Source organism: Silurus meridionalis, chromosome 2 (assembly GCF_014805685.1).
Source record: "Silurus meridionalis isolate SWU-2019-XX chromosome 2, ASM1480568v1, whole genome shotgun sequence".
NCBI classification, from domain to species: Eukaryota; Metazoa; Chordata; class Actinopteri; order Siluriformes; family Siluridae; genus Silurus; species Silurus meridionalis.
In genome coordinates, this window is record NC_060885.1 from 16582772 (window position 1) to 16610653 (window position 27882).

Consider the following 27882-nt stretch of genomic DNA (forward strand, 5'->3'; position numbering starts at 1 on the left):
CAAAATATTGTAAATTATACCGACTGTACAAAAACAATAACCAAACACATAGCGAATAATCGCTCTCTACAAATTATTTCATATATGTACTATTTCATATATGTATTAGTCGTTTTCTGCGGCAATATATTATAATATTTTGTTGGTGTTGTTGTTAAAACTTTGCTCACCTGAAGTAGATGTCCAAAAGTCATTTCAAGCAAATTCAGACTCAAAGGGTGGATACCAGTGTTCTTGCCTAACATAAAGCCGCGCTTCATCATACTCTGTTCCCTCCTCTCCTTCCTCACTCCGTGACTGCAGCACACGCTTCCTCCTTCAGCAAACCCATGAAGTGGAAAAAGGGACGGTATTTATTTCCATTGAGTCTGTGATTTCTGTGAATCGGCATCATGCTGAAGGTGGTGGTCGAGTGCGCTAAAGCAATCCCTAAAAAGACACTCGGCAACCCGGACCCCATCGCCACAGTTCTTTTTAGAGGTGAGTTTAAAGTTTCTATGCAGAAAAACACTGTATAGTTACCTTTATTTTTGTGTTTTCATTTTATTTGTTATTATTGCAAGTTTTAACAAACGAATGAAAGCTCGAAATGAATGCAACCATAATGTATAAATCCATGTACTAGGATACAGTAGTGTTTTTATGTGATGTCTCTAAGGTACAGAAGACTTCCTTATAAGGACACAAACGGTGCGTCACTGTTTAGGGGAAAAATGCCTCATTTTCCCAGTCCACACAATGACTATCGGTGCCTGAATAGTTCTTGAGAGTTTTTTTGTATTCTGTGCCCTACCCTACCCTGTAGCACAAACATAAGAACTATCGCTTGCATCCCTAATTTGCTTGAACTTTTCCAGGTGAAAAAAAGAAAACAAAAGCTATCAATAATGAGTTAAATCCTGTGTGGAACGAGGTGAGTGTGACACACTTTTCCTGAAAATCAGCTGTCCTGACATTGATTGTTTGATCATTTCTAATTTTGTCATTTTCTTGTTTGCCTCGACAGATTCTTGAGTTCGATTTGAAAGGCTCACCTCTGGACTCTTCTTCATTCATCGATGTGGTTGTTAAAGACTATGAGACCATTGGCAAAGACAAGTATACACTCTTTTATAATATGTCCATCGACATGGCGATGAATTAAGTGGATTAGAATGCTCTTGAAAAAGTGTTTATTTATTTATTTTGTTCTTACTTAATAGTCAAGAAAAAATTGTATATGGTTATGTTTTTAAAACTTACTTACTTTTTCTCTGATTTATGTAAAATGTATTATAAACCTGCACAACATTAAGTAGCTGATTACAGAGAAGACAAAAATCATAAAGCCATCCTTTGCTGCCCCACCCAGCTTCCATGTCTATACTTGCAGTGCTATGTGAGAGCCAAGGCCATATCCACCTTTAACACAATAAGGGGCATAATACAACTTCTATTACTTTAGTTTCCCCAAACGGTGTCTCACATGCCTAGATTCAGGTACACAAATAAGGCTCACTTTAACCTTGTAATGTGACTTTTCCAAGCCTAGTTAGTGAAAGCTGCACATTATCATTGTTAGTGTTGCAATACTGATTAGAGGAAAATGTTTACCTCAGCCAGGGCCTTTTCTGGGGCATTTGGGGGGCCCTGGAAGACTAAAAACACTTTTTCCCCATTGTCTGGCAAAAGCTAAGAGCCACATGGCATGAGTTAAGTGAAGTGGAAATGCTTGTCAAGACTCGTTTCCAACTCCAGTTTAATCTTTTTTTTGCAGAAACACATGTTCCACATGCATTCTGCCAAAAATAATCTTACACTGCCCTTTATATCTCTTTGCCATAATGCTTAATGTAACAATTCCATCATTTTTTAGTATAATGTGAACTGTAGGCTGGGGTAAGTGATATCTCATTTCGTTTTTTTTTTTTTTTTTTGCTAAGATGTGACTCACACACTTGGGATTACATTCCATTTATTTGCCAAACAATCTAAAAATATTTTCTACAAGGAAATTGTTGCTAACAAACAGTGCTGCTCTGAACATCTCAAATTTGTACACAGAAGAACTGGAAAAGATTCTTTTAATTTACATTTTGCAAAATTCTATGGCGGTTAAATCATTGTTAAACCTGCTGCTTCTATTTTTTAGTACAATAGGACTGCACATGTTCCAGAGTGAGGATTAGGAAGCTAGTTTTGTGCCAGAGGTAAAATAAAAAGAACAAAAAAAAATAAAAGCACAAGTTCCACAAGAACGACTAAAAGTATCCGTATTCTGATTTTTATATGTAAACTTTGGTGTAAATGTTTTTCATGCTCTAATAAACCTCAAGGTCTAGCCATACCTCTAGGTCCTTAGCCACACCTACTGTGTGTATGACTGCATGGTTGTAACTTTTAATAATCCTAAATAAACTAAAAACTCAAATCTATACTTATTCATCATATTCCTTCAACAATCCTCATGTGGTATATCAGGAGTACAGAGATTCAGTAATATGCAAAAACTGCAGGCTGGATGAAGACTGGGCCAAATGAAGTTCCAGGTTAAGCACAACTTATTAAGAGTAAAAAGTTGTGGTGCGTGGGTAGTAAAACAATGTTATATTTTACTAGCTGCTGTATAGGCACCTAACATGTCAGTGAGGTCAGCAACATTAATGTTAGATAAAAGTCAATTGTGTGAGATCTCATTAAAGTTCATTAAAGCTGTAATGGCGTAATGTGTGTAGTTATTTGATTACAGCCCATTTCAGGCACATTACAGTATCTGGATAGCACTGTTTAATCTGAAATGTTCTGCCATTTTGGGAAATGCCACAGCGTGGGCATAAAAGGCATGGCAAAGAATCAGAGTTAGGTGTGCTTTTTTTCTCTAAGACCTATTCATTGTTAAACATTACCAAGAGGCACAAGCAAAGGGAGGAAATCTGCAAAATTCTGAAGTAAAAAAACTGCACTATTGGACTGCAAAGACTATTAAGGTCAGCAAAGTGTTTTTAAATGATCTCTAATTGAAATCTTATTATTTCTGTCACATTTTGCGTTTTTAAATTTTGTTATAGATGTTATTTTAGTACTATTTTAATTGTAGCGCTGTAGTAAGTAGGTATTAGACTCCTTTCATGAAGATAGATAATTACAGTGCAATTACAGGAAATAAGAACATATGCAGAAAGTTTTCTCTGTCCACTTAGATACAGCAAACAACTTTTGCTGCCTCCTTTGTGTTCCCTGTCAGCTATTGTTTTTGCATTTAATCCTGTTAGCCGTCAACTCTACTGAGTGTGCCGCAAGCAGATCCTTTGTCTAGACAAAGGCTAATTAATTCTGTTTAAATAAAAGCTTATTATCACAGACATCTGACACAAAGGAATAAATCTGTCATTGAAGAAAGCCAGTGACCAGAATGGAAACATCTCCCCATTCAAAATGCATTCACAGTATGTGAAATTATACATTATAAGGAGATTGTGACTGCCATGATTGGCTGTCTTTCTTTTTTTCATTATTCTTTAGGTTCCTCAAAGCAGCTAGGACTAACAACCACCAACCTGTCGGCTTAAATCCTTCGGTTACAGATTTCGAAGCCCCTTTTGCCATGATTGATCATGTGGTAGAGTGTGTATACAACACGAACAGATGACTGTAGTGCAATTTTCCATCCAGGGAACCTCCCTCCAAGTTTAAACACCACCTCCTTAAAGTTGGTGTTTAAACTTCATGCAGCCTGGAACATATCATGCCTGTGGTTCACTGTAATTACACACAGCCTTATGATTTTTTTCCTTGCCTCCCACGTGCTTCTCTATTTTGTTCCCCGGCAAAAGCTGCTAACCAACTCCTCCACCATCCAAAATAAGTAAAACTGGCATCAAGTGTAGACATTAATTTAAGAATGAATGGAAACAGTATTCGATGTACCTACAATTGAAATTGTGTTTTGCATTGTGCGCTTTTAGTTTCCAAGCGTGGGTAAATTTTTTTCGATCACTACAGTTGAAATGTTGAAATTAAATGACTCAGTGGTGTCTGTACTTGCACGAGTCAGTGATCTGTCACAGTGACTCACCTTCTGTTGCAAAATGAGAGCTGGTTAAGAAAAATTTCCTTTACTATGCAATGAACATAACCCTCTAAGATCCAGTTACAGGTGGGGCTTTAGGAAATGAGTAGTGAAACTGAACACTGCTGTTTGCAGTGACCTTTTCACACTGTGTATTATTTGCTTTGGGAAAAAAATGGCAACACAAATTATGACTGATATAATTCTACATTTTTTTTAGATGCAAAATTATCAAATCTTTTTAATAAGCATTGTTTTTCCTGCTGTGCAGATTTATCGGATCTGCAAAAATCAGTCTCCGGGATTTGGCCAGTGGTCAGACCAAGTCTCTGCCTTCAAGAAATATACCTCTTATCAATGAGAAGAAGCAAGACATAGGGGTAACTCAATGAGTAACACAATGCATAAAAACACATAGCTGAATTCTGTATTCAGGTTGGTCAGAACATTGTATTTTAAAACGGCAGAGCTAAGGATAGTAGTCTAATGATTTTAATCAAATCACAGGTTTATTTTCCTGCACTCAATCTAATTGGTTCTATAGTGCAGAAGGATTTGTATGGAAGAAGTTAAATGGATTTTTTCCAAAAGGTTGACATTAAGGATATGGTCAAGATTTCTTTGAGGACATGCTTATGTAATATTTATGAAAGCGTTCTCAAGTATCAGTGTTTGTTAACAAACCTCTCAAGTACTATTCTTTTTGTTAAACACCTGAGTTTTGGTGAGGGAAAGGCTTTTATGATTTAAGAGATAACAGGGACCGACTTGTTTAACAGACATTCCACAATCTTAAATGTAATTCTACAGAGACAGTAGTAAAAAAGAATGGAAATAAAATATTTAAAAAAGTAAATAAAAGCTTGTTAGCATTGAATAATGTGCTGTAACCGGGTTTAATCACTACTTATTAATTAAAACATGATATAACATGCTGGTGTTTAGTATATGTGTGGATTTGTTTTATTCCAGGCATCTATAAGTTTAATGATTGGATATGAGCTTCCTGCCAGTGCTATTCCTAACCCAAATGCACAAGTTGACGGAGATGCCAGTACTGGTGAAGCAGGTCAGTTGCTATAGCTCTTGCTTTATTACTGAATGCCCTAAAACATTTTGCCATTTGGAATTTTTAAAGGGTTATGACGAATTAGAATTTATTTCCTGAAATTGAAATCAAACGTTTGCTATTCCACATTATGAGGTCATATCCAAGCGCTTTTATTTTTTTATTTAATTTTTTTATGATCTGAGTCTTTAAAATGGACTGCATTTGAAAGCTGCTTTTCAATGGGTGGCTGTGTTGTCCTACAGTATGTAAATGAATGATGCAAATCACATGCAGAGGAAAAAGAAAGAACAAGGAAAAGACACATAGTATTCTCTGACAACACTCTCAGCATCTCCTGCACATATATAGATATATGCACATTGCCTTATTGTACACATAGATGAAATCATGATTGATGACTTAAATGTAAAATTGACTCTTTTTTAAATAATAATAATAATAATAATAATAATAATAATAATAATAATAAAATAGGCTTAAACATTTAAAGATATCAAAGAGACAAAAGTTGTACTAAGTAACTTTGTGTATACATTTTTTTTTATTCTACCTAATTTACCAACCAGTGATTTGTTGTTGAGATCGTTAAACTATTTTTTTTTTTAATATGGCTATTTATTTAGTTTACTTCTATTCCTGAACAGGTTGTTTTGCAAACAATTATGAACTATTAAAGGATGTTAAAGTAAAAGCTAAAAAAAAATACAGTAACCATTGTTTGTGACTTCATAAAGACTTGCTTAAACTGCTGCTTGTTTTCCTTTTAGGCATTACACCTGCTGGAAAGGAAGATGGCGATGAAGAAACTACAGACTGGGGAGACCCACGTACTTCAGGAGAGGCAGCTGCACCTGGCCAACCTGGAAAAACGTCCCAAAAGATGATCCGCATGAGCCGGAAGAGACAGAAAGCACTCTCTAACAAACCCCAAGATTTCCAGGTATGTTACTCTTTAGACATGATTTATTTGACCAATATTTTAATGAACGTTTTAACTCAGACTCATTGTTGTTCATTAGATTCGCATCCGAGTCATTGAGGGTCGGCAGTTTCCCGGAAATAATATCAAGCCAGTTGTCAAAGTTAGTGTTTGTGGACAGACACACAGAACAAGAATCAGGAGAGGAAACAATCCATTTTTTAATGAGGTGAGACATGATTTTTTTACATTTATATTCTGCTTTGTTCACATATACAGTATATAAACAAAAGTTTCTGGACACCAGACTATAATATGTGTTTGCGTTTTGAGCATCCCAGTCCAGAGTTCATTCCTATTTTTGGGGTGTGATGTGGAAAGCCAAGACGGAATGTAGGGAGTGATAGAGCGTACATACAGTCCAATAAGCACAATAACGGACGCCGGAGAGGAACGAGTGAGGTGTTTATATTAGCGTGTGAAACGAGTGTCAGGTGTGCGCAATCAGTTCGATGGCGAGGAGCTCCGTGCGGGCGGGGCGCACACAGTAAGGGGAAGCAGGGTGCTCCCTGACAATAATAGCCTCCACTCTTCTGGGAGGATGTTCCACTAGATTTTGTAGTACTGTTGTCAGGAATAAGAAAAGTCAGGCAGTGATGTAGGGTGTTCAAGGTGTTTAATAGGGTTGAGGTCAGAGTTTTATAGCAGGCCAATCAAGTTCAGCTCCAACGTATCTAAATGATGTATTCATGAAGCTCAGTTTGTGCATGGGGCCGTGCAAAGCTGGAACAGGTTTGGGCCTCCTATTGCAAGTGAAGAAAAAAAATCATTCTACTGCATTATATACAATTGTGTGCCTCAAACATTGTGGTACCAGTTTGAGAGGAACCACATAGAGTATATGGTGTCCCAATACTTTTGTCCTTATGGTGTTAATTCTAGGTGCTAGTATAACATTACTAGGTGTTAATAAGGCAAATAAATCTTTCCTTTCTAGCTATTATCTTAATCTGGCTTTCTGTGAACTTTTCTGTGGCTCTGCTATGCCTGTTCTACCACTGTTTCTATTTTTCCTATTTCTGCTGGTTCTTTGCTTTGCTCCTTTAGGACTCTTTTGGTCTCCGTCAGCTCCTTCTGTGAGTCTCAAATATTTTGCAACACTTTTTGTGACATTTGATTTGACCTCTGCTACCTGCTATTTTTACTTGATAATGTTCTGTTAGCAGTTATTTGGAGGCATACTTATATTTATATGACTAAAAGATTGTGATGTGATGGTTGTTACATTTTAATTGGTGTTAATATTTCCACAGATCTTCTTCTACAACATGAACATGCTTCCTTCAGATCTGTTGGATGAGAACATCTACATTCGGGTAAGATGAAATTTCCCCTCAAACTGTTTTGTCATGTTTTGGTCTTTGCTGCATATAACAAGACATCTTCAGCATATCAACTCTTCATGTGGCTATTTATATCTAGGTCTATAACTCATCCTCGCTGAGATCAGACAGTCTTTTAGGGGAGTTCAAGGTAATCTGTTTGTAGGCTTTATGGTGTCTGCTTTTAGATAAATTACTATAGTTATTGTATCAATAATATGGCTAATTATAGTGAATAATTTTTTTACTTTACTCCTCCTATCAGGTGGATGTTGGCTATATCTATGATGAGCCTGGTATGCAACTTTTTCAGCCTTTACACAATACATAATAATGCAACTTTCAGACTGGGCTGCAATAAAAACCTAATGATTTGTACATTATTAGTAGCAGAATCTCCATATCCTTTACTGGCTGTTGTTGTGTAATTTTCTAAGCTCATGCCATAATGAAGAAGTGGCTGCTACTAAGTGATCCAGACGACTCCGGCTCTGGAGCTCGAGGTTACCTGAAAGTCAACATGATCATTGTGGGAACTGGTGATGAGCCTCCGGTACTTTTTTGTTTTATTTATTTATTTACTTTTCTGCAAAAAAACTGTGCATGTGGTAATGAATATTTGCAAATTAGATTTAATCAGATTGCTTAAACAATTGGCTTTCTGAAGGTCACGGTCGGAACAGCATACAATCAGTGTTGGATCTGTTTTTGTGTGGACTTTTCATATAATCAAGGCCGAGACAGACGTAATTGTAGTGTAGGCAGTTTTAACTGATAGGCTTGCAAACAAATCTAAAACATAATTCAAAGTCCAACTAAGGTAAAAAAGTCAGGCTTTCAGTAAACAGCATATACGAGGTAATCGAGAAACAGGAAAATATGTAAAGAAAAAAAAATAGATAAAAAGTAGAGATGCAAACATGAAAACAAGGCTTGGTATAGTCTGAGAGTTTACACAAACTCTCTTTGACTCTTAGCAGTCTTCATGTAAATATACAATATGTCCTTTAAATAGTCAGCTAGAAAGTGTGTATTATATATGAATAATTTAGAGCAGATATGTCTTATTAGAGGCTTGATGATTTTTGATCGTGTGAGGTTATATTGCTTTGGGAGTTGTGATAAGCAGCAACCATGTCCCTAGGCCTTGTGGATTATTGAGAGACAGAATTCTCCATAGACCTGACAGGATTTTTACTTTGGGGTGCAGGCAGAAAACAAAGAAAGAAACGAGGAGCAGGATGACATTGAGAGCAACTTGCTGCTGCCGGCTGGGGTCACGCTGCGCTCAGCTATACTCTCTCTCAAAGTGTACCGAGCGGAGGACATGCCACAGAGTAAGTCCTGCAACATTCAACTGACAAACATTATTGTTACTGCATTGTTTGGAGAGGGTTGCTAATGTTATTTCGGGGGGGGGTTTCTATGTATAGTGGACGATGCATTTGCACAGACCGTCAAGAACATGTTTGGAGGAGAGGGGGACAAGAAAAATCTTGTGGATCCATTTTTAGAAGTTAATTTTGCAGGCAAAAAGGTAAAATCCTGAATCAATTTTTATGTGCGTATTTTCAGCTAAGTATATAAAATGTAAATGTGTATCATATACTCATCCTGCATTTCTCTTCTTTGAATCAGTTTTATCTCATGACCATAAAAATATATACAGTACATTATCCAGTCATCAACACTTTAGTCTAGAAGCTCTTTCTTAGTTCATTTATACAAACATGCATACAATTGTGATAAAGATTGTGTTATTAACCAGGATTTACAGGTTTTTAGAACATTTCCAGCGCAACTTAAACTAAAAAAACAAACAAACGGAAAGACCTTAATCTAGCCCAGAAAAGAATTTAAGGGAAGATGAAAAAAAATGAAATTCCCCATCCCCTCTTCCCATTGTAGTGATATATCTTACGATCAAAGTGGTACTGTACATTGTAGACATATTGTGTTACCATTTTGTGGAAATTTATTAGCTCTAACTGTAAAACAAAATAGTGCCAACTATGGAGCATTTTAACAAGCCCAAGCTGATTACCCTTTATCTGTCATGTCTGTTGCTGAAGAAGAGCAAATACTTACTCAAAGCTCCTCAAGTATTGTTACACTTCCCATTTTTTGTCAATATGTACAATAATAGCCATATGGAAGCTAAATAGGGAAGTGTGCACACCCTTCCTCAATTTCCTAACATCTATTAAAAATGAATCATTTGGAGACACTTTTAAGTTGCTGGTCATTCAAAATAAGTTACGTTGTGAATGAGGACTATGAAAATGAACAACTTCTATAAATGTTGGGGCTTCCCATGGACAAGCCAACACTGAAGTGGTAGATCAGTTGTTAAGACCTTTGACTTCTGATACTATTCTGTTATGTGTTTAAATCCCAGCATCACCAAGCTGCTACTGCCCTTGAGCAGAATCCTTTAAATCTCAACTGATCATGTACAGTATAAATGAAATAAGTGTAATGTGCTCTGAATAAGAGTGTCTGCCAAATGCTGTAAATAATTACAAACTGAATTAAGTTTATTTCGTGTGATTAAAGCATGGTATTCATGTGAAAAGCACACGCAGCTAACACAGATTTAGACATCTCTGTAGCCAAGTTTGTTCAACTGCTTCCTTATTAAATGTGATCTTTGCAGTTGAGGTGAGAAACCACAGTATAGGCCTAACCTCAGCAAAAACCTTTAATTCTTTGTTGTCTGTTTCACAAAATTCAGCTAAAGGGACATTCCAGCGGACTTTCACAGACCACCACACATTAATTTTTTTTTAAATAGCAATATAATACTATTAATTGTATATATTTAGTATAGGTTTTCTCAATTTTAATGCAGCCTGGTTGTAACAATTTCCAGAAATGTCAATTTACTCCTTTGCCAACTCCCTACATGGCCAGTAAAAATGAAATCGTATTTCAAGCATATTTTCTGAACCAGCAACATTGTTCTTACAGAAGAGCTTAAATGCTATGAGCAAGCCTCTTTAATAGCCCTCTACTGCACATTTACAAAAAACACTGTAATTCTGTCTTCCCATCATCGTTTTCTTACTAGTGTTTGATAAGGAAATGTAAGGTGCTCTTCTTGTGTTCTTCTTTGTTTTTTAAGCTATGCACAAAGATTATTGAGAAGAATGCAAATCCAGAGTGGAACCAACTGATAAGCCTCCAAGTTAAGGTGAGAATGAGTGATAATGAATATATATACCATAATGAATGCTTTTAATGGGATGCATTACAGATTCTTGTCCTCTTTCTTTTTGTATAGTTCCCATCAATGTGTGAAAGGATCAAAATTACTATGTTTGACTGGTATGTCTGTAATATACTGGGTTATTTTATAAATTTTTTGACTGATTAGAAAATGTGAAGTGATATTTAATCATTTTTGTCTCAATTTCTGTTAGGGATCGCTTTACAAGCAATGATACTGTTGGAACCACATTTTTAAATCTGTCCAAAATATCATCGTCTGGCGGTGAATTAGAAGGTAAACGTCCTTGTTTCTATTTCGGAATTGGAACAAATTATGGAGGACACTTCAAAATATTAAAACTAATACATTTTTTTTTAAGCCGCATCACCTGATGAAAATGGAGGGCTTCCAGGATATGATGGTATTTCTTAAATCATTGTTTTTAAAATGTATATTTACTCTGTGTTCTGTGTATTTAAAACCTACAAACACTTAAAAAAATAATGTTGGTTTTCTCTCACTAAGATCTCCTCTCTTTTTATTTGAATAGACAGAATGGGGCCTGAGGTTGGCTTTCTTCCAGCCTTTGGTCCTTGTTACCTAAATCTTTATGGGAGTACAAGGGAATTCTCTGACCTTCCTGACCCATATGAGGAGCTCAATCTGGGACAGGTAAGGGCCTCACTTGCATTTCCTGAACTAAGTAATACCCTAAGCCAATTCTGTACTTACTGGCCCTGTAAATTAAACACAGACTGGTCTTTCATATAAATCCTTTATGCCATGACAACCCCCACTCATAGCACAGAAATAGTTCTATGTGTTACATACAGTGTGATTTGTGTACATATTTTCCACCCCTCCTCAATATACTCCATTCCATATTCACTTATAGAAATCAAAAGGAAAAACAATCTATATGCAGTAGAAAAGAAAGTGCAAAAGAGCAGCTTATTATTAGCAATAACATTTATAGTTGAGATAATTCTCTTCCCAACCAGACTACAGTTTCACTATTGTTTTATTGTTAGTTATTTAAATAAACTCTAATGTATATAACCAGAATTGGTTTACTGTTTAAACAAAAAAGATTATAACCTTGATATGCAAACTGATTGAATCACAAAGAAAAGCACGTCGAAGAATTTCTTTTTGATTTGTCACTGTTTGCTTTAAATAAATAGTGTTGTAAAAAGTTTTGCTGGTAATATTTGACTTGTACTTTATATCTACACTATGACTATAGGTGTTGTGAGTCATAGCTTGTCTGTATTTGACAGGGTGAAGGGGTAGCCTACAGGGGCAGAGTTCTTGTCGAGCTTTCTACTCGGCTGGATGACAAGATTGACAAGAAAGTGGATGACCTCAGCAGCGATGATGTCCTAGTAGCACAGGTAAGGGCATGTAACAGCATGCAGTACCAGGCATGTCTCCTTTCCAAACAAGTATCACTTCACTGCTTTTATTTATATGGAAACGGTCTTAGGGAGAGTTTAAAATGACAAAAGTAACAGGATCTGAGGATAATTTACAGTAATAAATTTGGAAATTTTAGAGGAAGTGTGAAGAATCTGTAAGCTTTTTTGATGCAATCTGTCACGTTGGGTAAAAATGTACTAACTATTGGGACATATTGTTTTTGATATGAATATACAGACCACATTTGGCAATAGCGTTTTTTTATTGTGTGAAGCCAATTATAACATTAATATATAATTACATGGAGAATTATTGATAGCAATGCATGTAAGCTTTCAAATTCCTGTCTGAGTACAGTTTAGCCCACTACCTTCCATCTGTCTATAATTAGGGAGCTAATGTTTCCATGTCGATGAGAAGTGCAAAATAAGCCAAGTACTTTAAGCTTAGTATGTAGCTAAGCCTGGCATAAAGTAATAGTGTAGCATAAAGATATCCAGCTAAGAATAATGTCATTTGCTATCTACTTTGTAAAGCATCCACCTTAGATTGCTGGTATATAAAAACTGCTGATCACTCAAACAGATGCTTTAAATTGTTCTGTGTGAGCAGAAATACCAGCGGAAGAGAAAGTACTCCCTCTGTGCAGTGTTCCACAGTGCATGCATGCTTCAGGAGCCTGGTGAACCCATTCAGTTTGAGGTCAGCATCGGCAACTATGGGAACAAGATGGATTCGACATGCAAACCCCTGGCATCCACCACACACTACAGCTGTGCTGTGTTTGATGGTGAGATCATTATTATGGCATCCCAGATACAGTATGACATATTTATATACATACAATTGCTTTAGTGCTTGCTTGTTTTTTTTTTTTTACAGGAAATCACTACTACTACTTGCCCTGGGCTGACACTAAGCCTGTTGTTATCCTCACTTCATTCTGGGAAGATATCAGCCATCGTTTAGATTCAGTGAACACGGTTCTCTTTGTTACTTACAGACTGGTAGGTTTTAATGAGTTTCTGTAACACACCATGAGTCTTGTATTGAAAAAATGTGTTATGTTAAAAATGGTCTGTTTTTGTTTTTACCAGCAAGACAACATTACCACACTGAAGACAGCCATACTAGCTAATGTTACTGAGACACGGCTAGCTGAGATCTGGCTTAAACTCATCAACCAACTCATTGAAGACCTAACCAAGTAATTAACATTTTCATTAACATGCTTTATTACTTTCATCATGCGTATACTTTTATTATAGGTCACTTAAAGGAGCAGTGTGATTTTCAGCATGTTTTGTTTCACTTGTGGTAATTTCTGGGTCAGTAAATGGAAACGTTACATGAAGAGACTATATAAGTCTATTGGAACGCAATCATGTTGTGACTCCTTTTTGTCTGAATGTTTTCTAAATCATATAATTAAACCATTTAACAGAATTACATAACAAAACCCTTAATAATTATAAGAAACTTAATGCCATTTGCTACTTTTGTATCCACTTCTCTGGCCCACTTTATTTATGAATTCTGTCTGATAGTTACCACTTGCCAGACTTAGAGGCCAAACCTAACCTGACAGCACTGGATGTTCAAATTAAAAAGCTACGGGACAGAACCTTCATCAACATTAGAGATGCTGCCTGTCGTTTGAGGGATGAGGCCACTGACGTTAAAGCCACAGTTACTGACATAGAGGACTGGTTGGAGCGCCTACAGCAGATTGCAGAAGAGGTTGTCTATAATTTTCTATATTTATCTTTTCTTTTTCAATAGTTTTAATATAAAAAGTTGACGAAATGCCAATATATACAATATACAAGTACAAACATTTCTTTTGTCATTTACAGCCACAGAATAGCATGCCTGATATCATTATTTGGATGCTGAGAGGAGAGAAGCGTATAGCTTATGCACGCATCCCAGCCAATGAGGTCCTCTTTTCCACCCATAGTCAAGAGGCTACCGGAAAATACTGTGGCAAGACACAGACCATCTTCATGAAGGTAGAAAAACAGCTAATTTATAGATTTAATGTATGAGATCAATGCACGGGGGAAGCAGACTTTTGCATTGTTGCTCTGTTTTGGTATAAATGGCCATTTACAACAGTACTAGATCTCTATGGGGCAGGGTTCAAAAAAAGGACACAGGTGCATTTCTGTCCATCAAAAAGTCACACTTTTTTATTTTTAGGTAGCTTTGTGCAACGCTTGATAATGAGCCTTTATTTTAAAAGCAGCATTAACACTTGTGCCTGAGGTGCCATCTCTTGTTAGCATGATGACAGCTACCTTCACATTTAATTAAATGTATAAAAATATTAGATTATAAAGAGGCAGGAGTTTCTGTTTCTGCCTGCCAAACATTCACACTCCATTCCATGCAGCTTAATAAAGGACAGCAACCAGCCAAAGATTTTAAAGAGTAACACACAGTTCCTTCCTGTCATGTCAAGCCAAATAACCACTGTGCAGTGGACAGTGCAACACACTGGGAGAAAAGTGATTTCTTCTCTTTTTCGCATATATGAGCTCACACCTGTGTGTGATTGGTTGCTGACACTTTGATTGACAAGGATGACCATTCCTTCCACCCAGAAAGCATGACTAATTTTGCTCTTCTGTCTCCCACTGTGAAGGGCTGTTGTATCATTAGGACATGAAGTCACAGTCTCCAATTAATCTGGTGAACCAATAAGAAGGCAAAATGCCCAGATTTCTAAACATATTGAGCATTATAACATGTTAAATATGTAAACAGCTGTATAATTAAACTCTAAAGAGTGCTAAAAATGTGTTTTTTGTTTATAATTATTGCTTTTTAATACCCAACCCTGGCCTGTAATATTACCATGCTATTGCTGTTTGTAGAACATTATGCACTATTGGATTGCCTTTGGGAAATCAAGATGCATGTGAATGAGTGCCTCTTTAGCCTCTGTTGCAATTTTATTTGTAGTTGTTAGTGCATTGAGCCATGATCTGCTACTGTACTAATGTGAAATAAATGAAAATTGTTAATCGCTATCCATTGTTTTGTAGCATGGCTTTTAATGATGAAAGACAAATGAGAGTCCTATTGCAATATTAGTTGAGATCCATCTCGATAAATGATGCCTGCATAACCCTCTCACATTTTTTTTGCAGTACCCGATGGACAAAAATAAAGGGGTGAAGATTCCTGTGCAGCTGCGTTTGAACATGTGGCTTGGTCTGTCAGCTCATGAGAAGAAGTTCAATAGCTTTGCAGAAGGAATGTTCAGCGTTTATGCTGAAATGGTAATGCATGCATGTTGGTTTGTTACTAGAGTAATGATGCACAGAATGATTAGAATAAGGCTGCACAGTATGTGATTGCTAATGTGCCCTCTTTGTAACAGTATGAAAACCAGGCTCAAGTTTTCGGAAAGTGGGGAACTACAGGTCTGGTGGCCCGCCACAAGTTCTCTGACGTGACAGGGAAGGTGAAGCTGAAGCAGGAGTGCTTTCTGCCCCCACGTGGCTGGGAGTGGGAGGGTGACTGGTACGTCGACCCTGAAAACTGGTAAGTAGCCTAATGGTGCATGGGAAACACAAAAAATGTCAGGACTTATTTTTTATTTCTTTAGAAATGTGTTGTTCGTGACATTAAAGCAATAACTCAGGGGCAACAACAAACATCCTGTAATGAGAATGTGTACCAGCTGGTTTGAGTAGGGCTTCCTGCAATGTTATTCACACTATCCAGCTTACAATCAAAGGAAATGGAGGCTCTTGACCTAAATTGGCACTTGGCTTGGGAGATTTATAAATATTCCATGAGCCAGCTTCTCTCTCTGGCTACAATGTTTATACAAAGAGCAAAGCTAATAAATGTACTGTTAGTGATTCTGTGTCTCAGCTGCATACCAGCAAAGCTTTCTGGGAATTGGATTTGTTTTTATGCATTGTGGTTTGTGTGTGTGTGTGTGTGTGTGTGTGTGTGTGTGCGTGTGTGCGTGTGTGTGTGTGTGTGTGTCTCAGTCTACTGACAGAGGCTGATGCAGGCCACACAGAGTTCACGGATGAAGTATATGAAAATGAGAGTCGTTTCCCTGGCGGCGAATGGAAGCCAGCTACCGAAAACTACACTGATGTGGTGAGGAAGTCAGAAAGCTCTAACAGGCTCTAACATCTAACAGCACACACTTTCACTAAAGTTGGAAGTTTTATTAGTAAAACATTAACGGTGAAAAACATTTTAAAATAAAGGTGAAATTCTAATGGGAGCCATTTGAGTGCTCATTTGTTTGAGTGTAGCCATTGAATGCAGGATCTGTATATGTATATGTATATCAAGTATATGGCACTTTGCCTTATTAACAAACAGCTGGCACATTGTAAGCTTTAGCTTGTGCATACTATCCGGTCAAAAAACAAGTGAACATTAACTAAACATGTGCGCATTTGTGTGTGCGTTTTCTTTTTCGGCTGTTTGTTTTAACTCAATAGAGGTTGCATTATTATGTTCGGAAGCCATGTAATGTTAAAAAAGCCACGGTTCATTTCATTATTCTCAGTCTGGGGATTTGAGACTTGCATTTGGTCATGAAACCGTAAAAAAAGCGGAAGCTAAAAAGAAACCAAGGATTTGAAAGAAGAAAAAAAAAAAAAAACAAAGCCAAGGATTTGCTTTTGGTTGGGGGCTTTTTAAGTAAATTCACCTTAAAATTACCTTTACTTTTGAGCGTTCTGTATATAAATGGAAGAACGCTTCGATAGCCACTAATGTAATGACCATGTCTGATTGCTGACAGTTTTAAAAATTAGAACAGGTGATTCATCCTAATATTTGTTTTTTTATATTCTTAATATAAAAGCATTGGAAACCAAGATTTATATATTCTGAGTCATTGCATCTGCAAGGTTTTCTCATTGTCCACTGACTCAAAACTCACATAGCGTATACAATTTGCAAGTCAACTCTCGCTGAGACAGGTGCTGTCATTTAAGCCTGTTTGTCAGACAATAGCTAGACCTAGCAAGCTGAATGCAGCTGTTTGTTCAGGCCTGAGTGATGTGTTTGTTCTGTGCAGAATGGAGAGAAAGCCCAGAAACCTAGCGAGATTGAATGTCCCCATGGGTGGAAGGTAATTCAGGACTGGAGCTTTGACAGCAACAGAGCTGTGGATGAGAAAGGTTTGAGATCACAGTTTCATTCATCATACACATTTGTAACAATTACATTTGAAAAATTACATACTGCTACACATGGTACCTGCATGCTCCTGTTGTATAAAAGGTATCAATTTTAGAACAGTGGATAAGGCAAATTGTGACATGAAGGGAACTCATATTTTTGCTTCTAACCATAGGTTGGGAGTATGGCATCACTATTCCTCCTGATGATAAGCCCAGCTCTTGGGTAGCAGCAGAAAAAATGTACCATGTCTATCGCAGGAAAAGACTGGTCCGACTCAGAAAAAAAATAGCAAATGCCCCTGCCATAGAGGTGAGGACCTGACACACAGTAATGCTGTTTTGCTAAAGGAGCCTTCTTTTAAGCCATATAAGTAATAATTACGGTTATGATTCATACCCTGAGCTCCATGAAGACTAGGGTGTTACTTAATTTAAACTACATTTCATAAACATTAATCTTTGATCATCGTAATTTATGTCTATTCAAACATTCATATATTTTAATTGGACTTAATGTAAGCCAAATATAAACTGCCTGTAGTCTTTAGTAACAAAACCAAAAGTAAAGCAAAGTTAGGATTTAGTATAGAGACTTGGACCACTTTTCTGTTTTCAGTTTTTTGCTTATATTCGGAAAAATACATGAGCTTTTGCCTTTGGTAGACCCTACCATAGCCTTTTAGGTTTATTATAAACTATTTGCTGTAGAGTATTTTATCGTAGTTGACTGATTTATACAATTATACCATGATCAAAAAACAACTGCAGTATCTGTTAAAGAAAAGTGTTACATTGCCTCTCAACTGGTATTATATCCACAATAAGATAGATGTATTTGTTTTAACATTAATATTATAGTGCTTAAACTATACCTGAATATATAGAGCAAGCAAGTCATGTAAAGGATAGATTTATAATTTTTTTAAGGAAAACAAATCAGGTTTATTTGAATAGCCCTTTCAACAATGAACATTGTACTAAATACCAGATATATTCTGTGTCATGTTTTCAAATTATATTGCACAATAGAAATCACATAGGCTGGCTTCATGGCTATATTGTAGAACAGTGCTCAGACTGAGCTAAGATACATGTATATAATAATACCCCCAGGGTGAACATGAGATTGAATACATGGGTGGTTGCCAGGATTCATTTGAAAGAACAAGCAGTGTTGAGTGAAAGCGCAACAGGTTCAATTAAACAGGTTTTTGTTTACTTCATACTTGAGATGCCTTGACTAAAGTAACAATTTGTAATAGGGTGTAGTTAATGATATCTTTCCTTATTTTGTGGGCCTTCTCTATGTCCTGACAGAAGAAAGAGGCAGGAGATGGCTGGGAATATTCTTCTCTGATTGGTTGGAAGTTTCACAGAAAGGAGCGTTCCTCAGATACTTTCCGGCGCAGACGCTGGAGGAGAAAGATGGCCCCATCTGACCGTTTGGGCGCGTCAGCCATATTCCAACTAGAAGGGGCATTGGTGAGCATCCAGTTACAAATTAGCTTTAAGGACTATGGAGTTTCTCTTGTTTTTTGGATTTCTGAATCTTTTTCCATACCATAGGATGAAAGGTGTCATGTAGTGGTTTAAATGTTTTTGTAGTTTTTATTTATTTCAAGAGGTTATGCGTGACTACACTGAGTGGCTATTTTTTTGGTTTTTGTTTCTAGGGGGTGGATGTTGATGAAAAAACAAACAAAAAAGAGGCAGCCAAGCTTTTTGGTGCCAACACACCCACAGTGTCCTGCTACTTCAATAGTGAGTAGCTTGATTCATGCCACCTAATTAAAGCATTGTGTGAAGGATTTTGCTGCTGATAAGTTTTCCTTCACCACTCCCTTTCCTCAGAGGAAGTCTGGACCCCTATAACTAAATGAAATAACTTACAAGGCTGTTATTTTTGCTTCTGAATGCTGATAGTTACTAATTACATAACTGACATTTCTTTTGCTACATCCAACCTTTAAGGGAAATACTGATTCTGAATGATACTGTTTGCATCATAATGCATTTATGTGTCTGTAAATAAGAGCTAACAATAACTTCTGTTGTTCTGATAGAGTCATACATGTACCATCTTAGAGTATATGTTTATCAGGCACGAAACCTTCTGCCCATGGATAAAGACAGCTTTTCAGGTGAGACATGTTCCACTCAAATGGAATTGCTATAAAACTTTCAAATAGATTGCAAATTCCACCTCTAGCTTTTCATCTAATAATAATGCGGTGACTGAAGCCTTCAGTTGTCAGGTCTTTTGCATTTGGTTTTTCAACAGATCCCTACTGCCATGTGTCATTTCTTCATGTAAGCAAGACCACAGAGATCATTAAAGCCAACCTCAACCCTACATGGGACCAGACACTTATCTTTAATGACATTGAAATATATGGAGACCCTCAGACGATTGCTCAAAATCCTCCCAGCATTGTCCTGGAACTTTTTGACAGTGACCAAGTGGTATGACCATTTACTCACTATGATAATCTGCATAATCATCAATATGCTTTATTATACATTTGAACTGACACTGAATGTAGTTATCATTCTTTAATGTACAGTAGAGTCTTCATAATTTAAGGTGGGTTTTTGTGGAATTTCCAAAAAATAATAAATGGTCAAACTAGTATACCCTGGAGACAAACCGGTAGCTGAGTGTTCCTGTCCTGGGAGACATCTGGAAAATCATTTACAAATGGACAAATCATTTGAGTAATTCCCTTGAGTTGAGCTTTGAGTTGACTAGAGAGAGAAAATGTATGTAATCTAATTCATAAATTCTACACTTATTTTTCTGACTTGAAAACAGACTCCCTTTTCCGTGATAGAAAATGAGTAGTGGCCCAAGTAGTGGTCTTGCTGAATATTACATCTGGACCACATATGGCTGTGGTATGATGGCAATGCACTCCTCCAAATGTGGCTGCCACAACACAGTGATATCTCAGCCATGACATGGAACAGAATTTACTGTATAGCCCAACCAGTTTCCTCTAGAAATTGAAATGCTCCACAAGCATATGTTTCTTTCATGACCTCAGGATTATGAGGTTGTATGTGGGTTATGAATGAATAGCAGATAGGACCATATCATACTAACACTATCACTATGTGGGACATTATTTCAAATAATGTGGGCCAACTAAACCCAATGGACATGCCATTACTGTAATTGGCTAATGTTTGTATCTAATGTGAAGCTCAACTGTCCCTTCAAGCTTTTGATACTGAATTAAAGCTTGTGATATAATAAGATCATTTGTGTTACATACATCAGCAGAGCTACTTTTCAGAAAGTAAATGTGATTAAAAAAACCTTCTCAAGTTTGAGTAGAAATCTTCTGCTTTATCACTATGCTTCTCTTCATTGTAAGTCTTTTGTGTTGATGTACTTTTATTGCAGGGGAAGGATGAAGCCATGGGCAGATGCACATGTCCCCCAGTTGTAAAACTAAACCCCAGCACACCTGTGAGCCCAAAGCTGCTCTGGTTCCCGGTTACCCTGAAAGGCCGGAGTGCTGGGCAAATGCTGGTTGCAGCCGAGCTCTTGTTAAAAGATAAAGTATGCTATAATTATTAAATCACTATGTCTAAACAGGTGCAATCTAATGACAGTGCTGTTACATAACTGCACATTTTGTTGTTAGTGATGGTTTTGTTAACCTCTAATGAGCTGCTATGTTTTGCTTTTCTGTGTCCAGGCAAATGTGACTGAACTGCCAATTGTGCCACCCAGAAGAGGAGAAAATCTGTACATGGTGCCTCAGGGGATCAGGCCAGTGGTACAGCTCACTGCTATTGAGGTAACGCACTGAAGCATGTCATCAACTTTACCTCTTTTGTGTTGGGCTGGAAGAAAGCAGAGAAGAGAGAGGTTATTATTTACAGTAAGTCTCCCGTGTCTGTCTATGTGTGTACATGCACTTTTCAGATTCTGGCTTGGGGTTTGCGTAACATGAAGGCGTATCAGCTGGCACCTGTTTCCTCCCCGAGTCTTATTGTGGAATGTGGAGGGCAGACTGTTCAGACGGCTGTCATCAAAAACATCAAGAAAAACCCAAACTTCCCTGGATCAGTTCTTTTCCTCAAAGTGGTACTGTCCATATACTAAGTATATTAGATAAGCTATTATAAGGTGTACCTCAAATGCTACTGAAAAAAAAAACATAGATCTCTTATGGCTAATGTGGGTCTTTTCAAAGCTCTAGCAGCTTCTTACCTATTTTTCATGCACAGGGTTTTCTCTCATGCTCTTAGTGGATATCCCTACATATTGTACTTATATCTTGTATATGTGCTCATAGCGAGGGATTTACCAATAATTATATTAAATTACAGTCAGTTAAGTGCTTACATTTAATAAGTGGGCAATGTTGAGTCACTTTAATGTATCAAAATCTATTAAACAAGTGCATTGAAATATTTTCCTTAAACCTTTAGGAAATGTGTTCTGCACTCAATATTGCACCTTTATTATTATTTTATTATTAGAGTATGCATTCCAGCACGTCTTTACTCAAAATGTGTATAGATTTAATACGTTGTCAATAGATTTTGAAAGCTGTTCTAAACCTACCAGTTTAGAACAGTTGGGTCAAATTTCAAGAAATTAGCTAATGTTAAAAACTAGAATTTTAAAATCTATCTAAGTAGTTGGTCCATAATAGACCTGAGAAATGTTTGGGAATTGTTTGGCAATAATCTAGTTCCTAATATTAAAGGTTTAATATATTTCACATTTGGCATGCAGATTATTTTCTAGTATCAATTTCTATGACAGAACTGGGTTTACAGTAATTACTTTAGCAAACAAATTTAAAAAGTATTAAAAATTATTGACATTAGAAAAACCATGTTTATTTGTTTGTTTGGTAATTTTTTATTTTTTGTTAGTTTGTATTTTTATTTGGCAGTAATTTGTAAACTGCAATAATGTTAACAAATCTTGACTGTAAATACACATGAATATTGTATGTGAATATTTCTCTCTTTAGCTTCTTCCCAAAGAAGAAATGTACACTCCACCCATAGTGTTGAAAGTGATCGATCACAGGCCCTTTGGAAGGAAACCAATCGTGGGCCAGTGCACTATAGAAACTCTGGAAGAGTATAGGTGTGATCCCTTTTTGGGCACCACTGAAGTATCTAGAACTGCAAGAGGTAAATCTGACACTGCATGAAAATTGTCTTTGTTAGCGTCTGCTAAAGAAGATTGCCCCAAATTTTTGCATTCCTTGGGTGTTTCATGTTTCAGTGGCCATGATGGTAGAAACCTCTAGAGACGTGATCATTAACATAGAAGACAAAATACCAATCATTGAGAGTCAGGTACAGAGACTGCTTCCATCAACACTAGTTTATTATTTATATCAGAGCATTTGTATGATATATTTTGGTAAGAATTTTCATTGTTGCTACTTGTACAAAATCTTACATTTGATCTCTCTTTTACATTTTCATTGGATTTGTTTCTACAGCCTGCTGAGAAGGTATGTTCATTTAAATGAGCAACATAGAAACTATACAACTTTTATTACGTCACTCAGCTTCAGTGCAGTTGTAGAATTATGAATTATTTATTTTTTATTTTTTTTATTTTAGGTGGAGGAAGCTGTGGACTGGTGGAGTAAATTCTATGCCTCTATTGGAGAACATGACAAATGTGGCCCGTACCTCCAAAAAGGTTATTCCACCCTAACGGTTAGTTTACTGACTGTTCTTTATTGTACTATGAACAGTCGATGCCTTTCAAAATCATATTGAAAAATTTTTTTATAACAAGTATGTCTGTTATGGCAGGTTTATGGGGATGCCCTGGAGAACATGCCAGATTTCCATGGTCTAACAGATTTCTGTAACACATTTAAACTGTACAGAGGAAAAAGCGATGATGGTGAGGAGGATCCTTCTGTCGTGGGGGAGTTTAAGGCAAGTATTTTGCGCATAAAAAGCTCTCTCCATCTTATTCCAGACTGAGCTGAAGGATTTTATTAGAAAATGCTGAACAGCTGTACTTAATTAAACAAACTGGCAGTAAAAATCTGTGAACTTTTAAACTTTAAAAAGAATTAGTGATATTCTGCCATCTAGTGGTGGATGTTGTCAAAGTGATTTTTTTTTTTTAATCTAGCAACCAAAGTAGTCCTGGGTTTCCAATTTCAAAGAAATTAGGCTTTAATACATGTCTCTAAATGCAATCACAGGGTTCGTTTAGAGTGTACCCCTTATCAGATGACCCAGATGTCCAAACTCCTCCTCGGCAATTCCGAGAGTTACCTGAAAGTGGACCTCAGGAATGCCTGGTTAGAATTTATGTGTTGCGCTGCATCGACCTACAACCCAAAGACAACAATGGCTTGGTGAGTATACAGAGAACACACCTGTGTATAAATTAGAGTTTATTCTGCAATATAAATTGGTTTGGTTGGTGATTTCCTGTGTCTATTCTCTTGTTTTCTTTTCTCAGTGTGATCCTTATTTAAAGATTACTCTTGGAAAAAAGACCATTGATGACAGAGATAACTACAAACCAAACACCCTAAACCCTGAATTTGGAAGGTCAGACGTTGTTGAGTGCTGCATTAAAAGAGCTTGACACTTCGTAAAGTACAGTATTAAAAGTCTTTTGTGTTTCGCAGAATGTTTGAGATGTCCTGTTTCCTGCCACAAGACAAGGACCTGAAAATCAGCGTCTATGATTTTGATTTGCTAAGTCGCGATGAAAAGGTTGGGGACACGATTATTGACCTTGAAAATCGCCTCCTTTCTAGATTTAGTGCACACTGTGGCCTTTCCCAGTCGTATTGTGTGTAAGTACATTTTTCCTCAATATTTTTTAACCTGTCTACTTGCCACAAAGACATTATTTATAAAAGGTTATAAAATATATTTTTTAGCTCTGGAGTGAACCAGTGGAGAGACCAGCTGAAGCCATCTCAGATCCTGGAAAACCTTGCACGACTGAGAGGACTTCCACCACCACAGATTGCAGAAGATGGCAGTTCGCTGTCTTTTGCAGGACATGACTATAGTCTTGATGTCTTAGGTATTTCAAATGTTACAACTAAACAGTGCATGTACTATTGAAAGATCAGTGTGTTATGAGTGGTTTTTGTGTGGTGCTGAGAGTAACTGTTTCTGTGTGGCACTGCATTGCTAGAGGCCAGTAAAGTGCTGCACCAGCACCTGGGTCCACAGAGAGAGCGTATATGTCTGCATGTACTGCGCAAACAGGGCCTGGTGCCTGAGCATGTAGAAACCAGGACGCTCCATAGCTCCTTCCAGCCCACTCTTTCCCAGGTAATTGTTTAAAAAAACAGTATCTTATGCTTCCAGCTGCATGCTGTGTCTGTTGAGAACACTGTGAATTATCCTGATCGATCGATCGATCGATCGATCTATCTATCTATCTATCTATCTATCTATCTATCTATCTATCTATCTATCTATCTATCTATCTATCTATCTATCTATCTATCTATCCATCTAAATTGTTTTTGTCTGTTCTTTTCAAGGGAAAAATTCAAATGTGGGTGGACATATTCCCCAAAAACCTTGGCAGTCCTGGTCCCCAAATTGATATCAGTCCTCGTAAAGCTAAAAAGTAAGAACCAGTGGCCCTCATGAACTGCTGACTTGAATTAAAATATTTGTGCTGATAAAGTTTCTCTTTTTGCTAAAGGTACTACCTTCGTGCTATAATTTGGAATACCACTGATGTCATCCTGGATGAAACCAGCATTACTGGGGAAAAGATGAGTGATATCTATGTTAAGGGGTAAATTCAAACCTTAAACATAAATATATTTGCCGCACGTGCTGCTAATTCATTCTCAACATAAAAGTCTGTATGAAGAATTCATTTAGTGCATGTGAAATGAAATAAAGCATAGAGAATAGTGGCTATTGTTTGATAGTCTGACACAATGTGCAATCTGCAGGTGGATGCCAGGTATGGAGGATGACAAACAGAAGACTGATGTCCACTATAGGTCACTAGATGGAGATGGAAATTTCAACTGGAGATTTGTCTTTGGCTTTGAGTATCTACCAGCAGAACAGTTGTGTCTTGTGTCAAAAAAAGTGTGTACTATTTAATTTTTCTGACCAATGTTGTAACTAGTGGCCATCATGAGGCTCTTTTTTACATTAGTATAGAAAAAATACCATCCCTCCCTATTATTGCAGCACATAACCATTTTTATTATTCATATACAAACTAATAATGTTTATAAAAAATAGATTATATGAATGTTTTATTGAGCTTTTACAGAGGGCTTATTAATTCATTTATTTATTTGTTTGTTTATTTATTTTTACTTTTTTATGAACAGGAAGGATTTGTCATTTTAAACAAAAAAAAGAAAAGATTAGTTGCTTTAACTCTGTGTTAGTTGATAGTAACATCATTACACCACATTATTAAACAATTGTGGACCTTCAGCATAATGTTATAGATCCCATTTGTCACCTTAGCTTTTTACAACCATTTTCATAATCTATACATTTTTGTTTTATTATCATCAATTGAGTTAGTAGATTTAATGGTATGAGCAATGTGTTTTTATCTCCTCTGATGTGTTTTGTTATTAGGAGCACTTTTGGAGTCTTGACAAAACAGAGTTCAGGATTCCTCCCAAACTCACTATACAGATATGGGACAATGACAAATTCTCACTGGATGACTACTTAGGTGACTCTTTTATTTTTTTCCCCCTCATGTTTGAAGAAGTGCAGGTTAATTTACATTTCACTGACTACCAAGAAGTACAAAGAAACATAGTTCCATAACAAATCCAGTCTCCAATAAATATAAAGAGTTCAACACAGCAATGCTTTCTAACATAATTTACCATGATGAATATCAGGCATGTCAGTTTGATTTTTGTTGTGAATGTCAGTAGAGACATAATGCAGTGTTGCAATTAAAGCTCTGGATGTAATTTATATTGCAATACAGTCTAAAAATTACTTGAAAGACTCATATAGTTGTATTATGAAGCAATATTAATTGGAATACTACATTTCACAACTTTATTTATTACACCACAGCTTTTTAAAACTCAGAAAGCATCAATGTAATTGTGAAATTGTATTGTGTTTCTCAAACAGGTACAGTGGAGTTAGATTTAATTAATCTCATCCCTCCAACAAAGACTTCTGAAAAGTGCAATCTTGACATGTTGATCCAAGAAACAAACAAGAACATGCCTCCCAAATCACTCTTTGCCCAGAAATGTGTGAGAGGCTGGTGGCCCTGTGCCATGGAGGAGGATGGCAAGAAAGTTCTGACTGTGAGTAAACAGCAAACATTATGTATAATAAATATGAAAATAGAATAATAAAGCAGAAACTGATACCCTGGTAGTACAATTGAATAGTATTTGGCCAATTGTTGTTACAATGATGTTCACTCCTGGGCCCATAAACGGGTCAGGCCTAAAACGACAAAGCTTTTAATGGTCTTAACAACAAATTATTATTCAGGAAAATTAGCAAGCCTTGAACAAATGAACTCCTGAGAGCTCCTGTGGCACCATTTACTTGTTTATTTTTGCTGCAGTGAACTGTTTGTGGAAGAGAACCAGAAACAGGGAAATTCACTTATGCAGTTTTTGTACGCAACAATAAAATCATGACTTTTCGTCAACTATCACATACTTAGTTATTGCGTCTATTTGTTTCATTTTTAATTAATTTTATATTTTGTCATTTTAAAATAGGGCTGTTTTTTTATGGGTAAATATCCTATTGTCTGTTTAATAACACATAGCACATTGTGCTATTAGATGATGTTATTTAACAAGGTTATTGCAGCAGACTCATAAACAAATTTACTTCAGAAGAGACCAATGATTAGCCAGACAGAGTATCTGATAGAAGTTCCAATGAGAGAATATGGAGTGTAAAGTTGTGACTGTAAAACATTGTGTTGTATATCAGGGCAAAGTAGAGATGAGTTTGGAGATTGTGGATGAGAAAGAGGTAGACGAGAGGCCTGCTGGGAAAGGAAGAGACGAACCCAACATGAACCCCAAACTGGACCTTCCAAAGTAACATTCTATTACATACAAGAGATTCTATAAAGAAGCCTGATCATTTTATATGACACTAATATATACTGTAATTCATTTCTTTTAACAGCCGTCCAGATACATCATTCTTATGGTTCACAAATCCATGCAAATCTCTGAAATTTATTGTGTGGCGGCGGTATAAGTGGCTCTTCATTGGACTCATCATTCTCATACTAGTGGGCCTGTTTCTAGGAATCCTGCTGTACTCTTTGCCTGTAAGTTTTGGATTAGATTTCTGTAACAAGCACTACCACACAAATACCTCAGTCCAGTTATATGACATAATTATATATTCTCTTTATTCCAGAACTACATCTCAATGAAAATTGTGAAGCCTTTCTGATTGCAAACTCAAGCACAGTTGGCACTGTTGGGTGCCTTGATTTTTGCTACATCAGCAAGATGAACTCAAACATTCTCAACTCAATCTGCAACATTTTTAATTAGGAATATATGTACTAAAATTAATTACTATATCTACTCTGCAAATATACTGTTTTTTTATAACAAAGTTTTTTGCACTTTTTATTGCACTCCTTTTCAGTGTTCAGTAAACAATAAATATGTAAACAAGTAAAATATTT

At 36.6% G+C, this 27882-nt stretch overlaps 1 protein-coding gene across 1 annotated transcript; it reads left to right on the forward strand.

Moving 5' to 3' along the window:
- Positions 1–250: 250 nt before the first annotated feature.
- On the forward strand, positions 251–27877 carry myofl (myoferlin like). Its single transcript, XM_046836398.1, has 54 exons — positions 251–480; positions 858–913; positions 1007–1098; positions 4320–4428; positions 5021–5117; positions 5888–6060; positions 6140–6268; positions 7353–7415; positions 7522–7572; positions 7687–7717; positions 7859–7974; positions 8632–8758; positions 8855–8958; positions 10546–10614; positions 10705–10748; positions 10844–10926; positions 11012–11053; positions 11183–11304; positions 11913–12026; positions 12664–12841; positions 12934–13058; positions 13149–13258; positions 13599–13791; positions 13908–14063; positions 15207–15338; positions 15440–15603; positions 16062–16176; positions 17114–17216; positions 17393–17529; positions 18537–18701; positions 18893–18980; positions 19283–19360; positions 19501–19682; positions 20626–20784; positions 20924–21025; positions 21154–21315; positions 22217–22382; positions 22477–22550; positions 22700–22711; positions 22824–22922; positions 23022–23150; positions 23426–23581; positions 23689–23780; positions 23861–24031; positions 24119–24267; positions 24382–24521; positions 24737–24825; positions 24904–24999; positions 25163–25304; positions 25815–25914; positions 26334–26515; positions 27165–27274; positions 27366–27513; positions 27606–27877. Exons 1-54 carry the CDS (start codon positions 393–395, stop codon positions 27639–27641), a joined length of 6150 nt encoding a protein of 2049 aa, XP_046692354.1. The 5' UTR covers positions 251–392; the 3' UTR covers positions 27642–27877.
- Positions 27878–27882: the final 5 nt, after the last annotated feature.

What these genes read in the sequence shown, in the direction of transcription:
- myofl (XM_046836398.1), top strand. Translation starts at nt 393, where the DNA reads ATGCTGAAGGTGGTGGTCGAGTGCGCTAAAGCAATCCCTAAAAAGACA. An exon ending in AGAAGAAGCAAGACATAGGG is followed by an intron (nt 4,429 to 5,020) that starts GTAACTCAATGA and finishes GTTTTATTCCAG; the next exon opens with GCATCTATAAGTTTAATGAT. An exon ending in AAAATTACTATGTTTGACTG is followed by an intron (nt 10,749 to 10,843) that starts GTATGTCTGTAA and finishes AATTTCTGTTAG; the next exon opens with GGATCGCTTTACAAGCAATG.